This window comes from Salmo salar, chromosome ssa24, assembly GCF_905237065.1.
Source record: "Salmo salar chromosome ssa24, Ssal_v3.1, whole genome shotgun sequence".
NCBI lineage: Eukaryota > Metazoa > Chordata > Actinopteri > Salmoniformes > Salmonidae > Salmo > Salmo salar.
In genome coordinates, this window is record NC_059465.1 from 47,997,375 (window position 1) to 48,005,836 (window position 8,462).

An 8,462-nucleotide genomic window follows, 5' to 3' on the forward strand; every position below is an offset into this window, starting at 1 on the left:
TTTCTCAATTCTCTCCCCCCCCTTCCCCCCAGCAGGGATGGCCAGATCACAGCCATCCTGGACCAGAAGAACTATGTTGAGGAACTAAACAGACACCTCAGTGCTTCAGTCAACAACCTGCAGGCCAAAGTAGACGCTATGGAGAAGTCCAACACCAAGCTCACTGAAGAGGTTATTATTATTATTATTATTATTATTTTGTTTGATCACAGTTTGATTTAACATGCATTCTACAACTGGGTTGTGTAGAGGTTGTGTAGAGGTTGTGTAGAGGTTAACAGAACATTGTCTTAATGTCAAGTGAAATGCCTTTCTTTCAAGCTCCAAACCCAACAATGCAGTAATCAATAGCTTTGGTTGTCTGAAAGTAAATCTGGTATTTCTCCACTGGTGTGGAACATTTTACAGGTTTCTCTTGCAAAATTGATTTTTATTCTCAATGAGACAAACCTGTATAAATAAAGGTCAAATACAATCTGGCCTGGTGTGTTGTCTGTCCAGCTTGCAGTAGCCAACAACAGGATCATCACCCTACAAGAGGATGTAGAACGAGTCAAGGAGGAGAGCTCCTACCAGCTAGAGTCCAGTCGCAAGGTAAAACGGACAACCACTGTTCATTTGAAGTATTGAACCTTTATTTAACTAGGCAAGTCAGTTAAGAACAAATCCTTATTTTACAATGACGGCCTAGGAACAGTGGGTTAACTGCCTTGTTCGGGGGCAGAACGACAGATTTTTACCTTGTCAGCTCGGGGATTCGATCTAGCAACCTTTCGGTTACTGGCCCAACGCTCTAACCACTAGGCTACCTGCTGGTTACTGGCCCAACGCTCTAACCACGAGGCTACCTGCTGGTTACTGGCCCAACGCTCTAACCACTAGGCTACCTGCTGGTTACTGGCCCAACGCTCTAACCACTAGGCTACCTGCTGGTTACTGGCCCAACGCTCTAACCACTAGGCTACCTGCTGGTTACTGGCCCAACGCTCTAACCACTAGGCTACCTGCTGGTTACTGGCCCAACGCTCTAACCACTAGGCTACCTGCTGGTTACTGGCCCAACGCTCTAACCACTAGGCTACCTGCTGGTTACTGGCCCAACGCTTTAACCACTAGGCTACCTGCTGGTTACTGGCCCAACGCTCTAACCACTAGGCTACCTTCTGGTTACTGGCCCAACGCTCTAACCGCTAGGCTACCTGCTGGTTACTGGCCCAACGCTCTAACCGCTAGGCTACCTGCTGGTTACTGGCCCAACGCTCTAACCGCTAGGCTACCTGCTGGTTACTGGCCCAACGCTCTAACCGCTAGGCTACCTGCTGGTTACTGGCCCAACGCTCTAACCGCTAGGCTACCTGCTGGTTACTGGCCCAACGCTCTAACCGCTAGGCTACCTGCTGGTTACTGGCCCAACGCTCTAACCGCTAGGCTACCTGCTGGTTACTGGCCCAACGCTCTAACCACTAGGCTACCTGCTGGTTACTGGCCCAACGCTCTAACCACTAGGCTACCTGCTGGTTACTGGCCCAACGCTCTAACCACTAGGCTACCTGCTGGTTACTGGCCCAACGCTCTAACCACGAGGCTACCTGCTGGTTACTGGCCCAACGCTCTAACCACTAGGCTACCTGCTGGTTACTGGCCCAACGCTCTAACCACTAGGCTACCTGCTGGTTACTGGCCCAACGCTCTAACCACTAGGCTACCTGCTGGTTACTGGCCCAACGCTCTAACCACTAGGCTACCTGCTGGTTACTGGCCCAACGCTCTAACCACGAGGCTACCTGCTGGTTACTGGCCCAACGCTCTAACCACTAGGCTACCTGCTGGTTACTGGCCCAACGCTCTAACCACTAGGCTACCTGCTGGTTACTGGCCCAACGCTCTAACCACTAGGCTACCTGCTGGTTACTGGCCCAACGCTCTAACCACTAGGCTACCTGCTGGTTACTGGCCCAACGCTCTAACCACTAGGCTACCTGCTGGTTACTGGCCCAACGCTCTAACCACTAGGCTACCTGCTGGTTACTGTCCCAACGCTCTAACCACTAGGCTACCTGCTGGTTACTGGCCCAACGCTCTAACCACTAGGCTACCTGCTGGTTACTGGCCCAACGCTCTAACCACTAGGCTACCTGCTGGTTACTGGCCCAACGCTCTAACCACTAGGCTACCTGCTGGTTACTGGCCCAATGCTCTAACCACTAGGCTACCTGCTGGTTACTGGCCCAACGCTCTAACCACTAGGCTACCTGCTGGTTACTAGTCCAACGCTCTAACCACTAGGCTACCTGCTGGTTACTGGCCCAACGCTCTAACCACTAGGCTACCTGCTGGTTACTGGCCCAACACTCTAACCACTAGGCTACCTGCTGGTTACTAGTCCAACACTCTAACCACTAGGCTACCTGGTGGTTACTAGTCCAACACTCTAACCACTAGGCTACCTGCTGGTTACTGGCCCAACACTCTAACCACTAGGCTACCTGCTGGTTACTAGTCCAACACTCTAACCACTAGGCTACCTGCTGGTTACTGGCCCAACACTCTAACCACTAGGCTACCTGCTGGTTACTAGTCCAACACTCTAACCACGAGGCTACCTGCTGGTTACTGACCCAACACTCTAACCGCTAGGCTACCTGCTGGTTACTAGTCCAACGCTCTAACCACTAGGCTACCTGCTGGTTACTGGCCCAACGCTCTAACCACTAGGCTACCTGCTGGTTACTGGCCCAACACTCTAACCACGAGGCTACCTGCCGCCCCAGTAATGATGACCTACATTAGGTAGGCTAATGTGCTACATGTCTTCATACAGCTTCTTTACTGCGATATGTAGGGTGTTAAAAGACTAGCTCTGAGGCCATGTCTAGACTTGACAGTTAATGCAGTTTTTGAGTCCTGTTCATGGATTTCCAAACGCATCTACACTTATGTCCGGATTTCCCTTTTCAGTCCCTTTCTGCAGGTTAGAATCTGCTAACCATAACTTAACGGTAGTAGCCAGTTTACATCTGTAGCTAGTAGGGCTGGATGCTGTAGCATATTTGATGATATACCGGTATTGATGCAGGGATCGGTTTGGGTTTTTACTTTACCTTCTATATCAGTATTTGAATGCTTGGTTTGTTACATGTGATACGCAGTGGGTAACGTCCATTTTTATATTTTGACTTCGCTACTTGAGTCATCTCTCACCGCTCTCTCCGTGCCGCTTTTCACACAGACCTAGCCACGCCCCCTGTCACCCAAGGAGCGCGTTTGTTGTTCCTCAACCATGTTGGCTAGCTAGCTAACGAAGAGACTGTTGTGTTCAGTCTACATGGTCAGTGTTGATGACTACCATGTTGGCTAGCTAGCTAGCTAACCAAGATACAGTTGTGTTCAGTCTACATGGTCAGTGTTGATGACAACCATGTTGGCTAGCTAGCTAACCAAGATACAGTTGTGTTCAGTCTACATGGTCAGTGTTGATGACAACCATGTTGGCTAGCTAGCTAACCAAGGTACAGTTGTGTTCAGTCTACATGGTCAGTGTTGATGACAACGATACTGTTTCCACTTTGCATCTTAATAAAAATCCACTATCGTTTTATCATTACACTATTAGTTTTTGTTTCTTACATCAGCAAACAGCAAGTTTTAGCTAAATTGTGTTAGTGTCTAATACTAATCACTATTTAGCTGGCTAACTAGCTAATAAAAGTACTGAGTCAGAGCAAATGTAGCTAGCTAATACAGCCTGATACCAGTGATGGTGGAGGCCTAAATCAGCATGTAGTTTGGTTTGTGCAACAGTATCTTCTAAATCAAAGAGGAATAGGTGAAGCATGAATATGTTGGCTACCTAATATAACCAAAGATTATAGGAAACACTGACCATCACTTTGGTTCCTACCCTGTCACAATAACAGCTCCTGGGCGTTTTCATTCGTTGTCATGTCAAACACTGTATTCAAAGTGCCTACTATTATTTATATTCTAACTATAGAATTAGAATTAACATATTTGCATGATTCCAACAGTTCACCCAAGTGTTATAATCTAAATCGTCAATTGGAACATTTGGTTAAAAATAAAGCTTTGTTTATTTGGCCCATTTTTTATTTAACCTTTATTTAACCAGGCAAGTCAGTTAAGAACAAATTCTTATTTACAATGACAGCCTAGGAACAGTGGGTTAACTGCCTTGTTCAGGGGCAGAACGACAGATTTTTACCTTGTCAGCTCAGGGATTCGATCGAGCAACCTTTCAGTTACTGGCCCAATGCTCTAACCACTAGGCTACCTGCCGCCCCATATTGTGCAGCCATGTGGAAATGATCTCAAATGCAGAAATGTATGAAAAATATCGAAAAATACAGTGATATTTTGACCATATTGCCCAGCCCTAGTAACTAGCTAGCGAGCAATGCTAAGGAGGTTAGCAGAACTCAAATGCTAGCTGACTAGCATTTCAGGCCAACAAACATGTTCCTCACTCCTAGGACCGTATTTCCTCCAACATGTCGTTCCTAGCGTGTGAGGAACATTAAAAAGGTGCCTCTCGCTCCCGAAACACACGTTTTTCTGGAGACTTGAGGGCAGAGTGCTGACGACGTCACCCACTGCTTGTATCCGGTAGCCTGATTGAGCCATACTGAGGAGAAATCCAATGTGTCCCTGAACACAATCAGATCGCAACGCGACCTGTCTTTTCAATGCCATCTTCGTATTCTGATCGCAGAAGTCGCATGTAAATGTCAAGTTGTAGACGAGGCCTGATATGTAGGGTGGAGTAATTAATGACGGCTTTCCCAGGCATCGCGGGCGGTGGACGGCTTGGCATCGCGGGCGGTGGACGGCTTGGCGTCGCGGGCAGTGGACGGCTTGGCATCGCGGGCGGTGGACGGCTTGGCATCGCGGGCAGTGGACGGCTTGGCATCGGGGGCAGTGGACGGCTTGGCAGACGGTCAGGTGCTGGGAGAGGCACGCAAACAGCTCAAGGAGGAAACTCAGCTACGATTGGTCAGTTTCTCTCTCTCTCTCTCTCTCTCTCCCTTTCTCTGAGAAATATCATATCCCTCCTTAATACATCGCTCCCGTATTAACCCATCCCTCCCTCCCTCCCTCCCTCATCCTGTATTAACCCATCCCTCCCTCCCTCCCTCATCCTGTATTAACCCATCCCTCCCTCATCCTGTATTAACCCATCCCTCCCTCCCTCCCTCATCCTGTATTAACCCATCCCTCCCTCCCTCCCTCATCCTGTATTAACCCATCCCTCCCTCCCTCCCTCATCCTGTATTAACCCATCCCTCCCTCCCTCCCTCATCCTGTATTAACCCATCCCTCCCTCCCTCCCTCATCCTGTATTAACCCATCCCTCCCTCATCCTGTATTAACCCATCCCTCCCTCCCTCCCTCATCCTGTATTAACCCATCCCTCCCTCCCTCCCTCATCCTGTATTAACCCATCCCTCCCTCCCTCCCTCATCCTGTATTTGTAACAGCTGTCTTCAGAAACGGACCAAAATGCGGCGGAGTTAGTGTTCAACATGATTTAATAAACGGAACACTATGCAATTTACAAAAACAAGAAAAACTGACAGTCAACACAGTCCTGTCAGGTGCAACCACAATGACAAGAACAATTACCCACGAAACACAAAGGAAACGTAGGCAACTTATGTGTGACTCCCAATCAACCACAACCCTCTACAGCTGTGCCTGATTGGAAGTCACACGGCCAAAATCAATGAAACAATAAAAACACACACAAAAACCCTGCCACATCCTGACCAAAACTAATCCAATTGCTCCCTCTGCTGGTCAGGATGTGACAGTATTAACCCATCCCTCCCTCCCTCCCTCCCTCATCCTGTATTAACCCATCCCTCCCTCCCTCCCTCATCCTGTATTAACCCATCCCTCCCTCCATCCCTCCCTCATCCTGTATTAACCCATCCCTCCCTCCCTCCCTCATCCTGTATTAACCCATCCCTCCCTCCCTCCCTCATCCTGTATTAACCCATCCCTCCCTCCCTCCCTCCCTCATCCTGTATTAACACATCCCTCCTTCCCTCATCCTGTATTAACCCCTCCCTCCCTCCCTCCCTCCCTCCCTCCCTCCCTCATCCTGTATTAACCCATCCCTCCCTCCCTCCCTCCCTCCCTCATCCTGTATTAACACATCCCTCCTTCCCTCATCCTGTATTAACCCATCCCTCCCTCCCTCCCTCCCTCCCTCCCTCCCTCCCTCCCTCCCTCCCTCCCTCCCTCCCTCCCTCATCCTGTATTAACCCATCCCTCCCTCCCTCATCCTGTGTTAACCCATCCCTCCCTCCCTCCCTCATCCTGTGTTAACCCATCCCTCCCTCCATCCCTCATCCTGTATTAACCCATCCCTCCCTCCCTCCCTCCCTCATCCTGTATTAACCCATCCCTCCCTCCCTCCCTAATCCTGTATTAACCCATCCCTCCCTCCCCCTCCCTCCCTCCCTCATCCTGTATTAACCCATCCCTCCCTCCCTCCCTCCCTCCCCTCATCCTGTATTAACCCATCCCTCCCTCCATCCCTCCCTCATCCTGTATTAACCCATCCCTCCATCCCTCCCTCATCCTGTATTAACCCATCCCTCCCTCCCTCCCTCATCCTGTATTAACCCATCCCTCCCTCCCTCCCTAATCCTGTATTAACCCATCCCTCCCTCCCCCCTCCCTCCCTCCCTCATCCTGTATTAACCCATCCCTCCCTCCCTCCCTCCCTCATCCTGTATTAACCCATCCCTCCCTCCATCCCTCATCCTGTATTAACCCATCCCTCCATCCCCCCTCCCTCCCTCCCTCATCCTGTATTAACCCATCCCTCCATCCCTCCCTCATCCTGTATTAACCCATCCCTCCATCCCTCCCTCCCTCCCTCCCTCATCCTGTATTAACCCATCCCTCCCTCCTTACCTCCCTCCATCCCTCCCTCCCTCCCTCCCTCATTCTGTATTAACCCATCCCTCCCTCCTTCCCTCCCTCCATCCCTCCCTCCCTCATCCTGTATTAACCCATCCCTCCCTCCTTCCCTCCCTCCATCCCTCCCTCCCTCCCTCCCTCCCTCATCCTGTATTAACCCATCCCTCCCTCCTTCCCTCCCTCCATCCCTCATCCTGTTTTAACCCATCCCTCCCTCCCTCCCTCATCCTGTATTAACCCATCCCTCCCTCCCTTCCTCATCCTGTATTAACCCATCCCTCCCTCCCTCCCTCCCTCATCCTGTATTAACCCATCCCTCCCTCCCTCCCTCCCTCCCTCCCTCATCCTGTATTAACCCATCCCTCCCTCCCTCCCTCATCCTGTATTAACCCATCCCTCCCTCCCTCCCTCCCTCCCTCCCTCCCTCCCTCCCTCATCCTGTATTAACCCATCCCTCCCTCCCTCCCTCCCTCATCCTGTATTAACCCATCCCTCCCTCATCCTGTATTAACTCATCCCTCCCTCCCTCCCTCATCCTGTATTAACCCATCCCTCCCTCCCTCCATCCCTCCCTCCCTCATCCTGTATTAACCCCTCCCTCCCTCCCTCATCCTGTATTAACCCATCCCTCCCTCCCCCCTCATCCTGTATTAACCCATCCCTCCTCCCTCATCCTGTATTAACCCCTCCCTCCCTCCATCCCTCATCCTGTATTAACCATCCCTCCCTCCATCCCTCATCCTGTATTAACCCATCCCTCCCTCCCTCCCTCATCCTGTATTAACCCATCCCTCCATCCCTCCCTCCCTCCCTCCTCATCATGTATTAACCATCCCTCCCTCCATCCCTCATCCTGTATTAACCCATCCCTCCCTCCCTCCCTCATCCTGTATTAACCCATCCCTCCATCCCCCATCCTGTATTAACCCATCCCTCCCTCCATCCCTCCCTCATCCTGTATTAACCCATCCCTCCCTCCCTCCCTCATCCTGTATTAACCCATCTCTCCCTCCCTCCCTCATCCTGTATTAACCCATCCCTCCCTCACTCATCCTGTATTAACCCATCCCTCCCTCACTCATCCTGTATTAACCCATCCCTCCCTCCCTCCCTCCCTCATCCTGTATTAACCCCTCCCTCCCTCCCTCATCCTGTATTAACCCATCCCTCCCTCCCTCCCTCATCCTGTATTAACCCATCCCTCCCTCCCTCCCTCATCCTGTATTAACCCATCCCTCCCTCCCTCCCTCATCCTGTATTAACCCATCCCTCCCTCCCTCCCTCACTCATCCTGTATTAACCCATCCCTCCCTCCCTCCCTCCCTCATCCTGTATTAACCCATCCCTCCCTCCCTCATCCTGTATTAACCCATCCCTCCCTCCCTCCCTCATCCTGTATTAACCCATCCCTCCCTCCCTCCCGTATTAACCCATCCCTCCCTCCATCCCTCCCTCCCTCCCTCATCCTGTATTAACCCCTCCCTCCCTCCATCCCTCCCTCATCCTGTATTAAC

General features: G+C 51.1%; 1 protein-coding gene across 2 annotated transcripts in view; it reads left to right on the forward strand.

The window, feature by feature from the left end:
* The window catches only part of LOC106585993 (protein RUFY3), an 85,223-nt gene that overhangs the window by 41,897 nt on the left and 34,864 nt on the right, over positions 1 to 8,462 (forward strand). For both annotated transcript variants that reach the window (XM_045706788.1, XM_045706789.1), the window contains exons 6-8: positions 36 to 171; positions 502 to 594; positions 4,804 to 5,010. In XM_045706788.1, the coding sequence (XP_045562744.1) occupies positions 36 to 171; positions 502 to 594; positions 4,804 to 5,010 (436 nt within the window). The remainder of the gene's footprint in view (positions 1 to 35; positions 172 to 501; positions 595 to 4,803; positions 5,011 to 8,462) is intronic.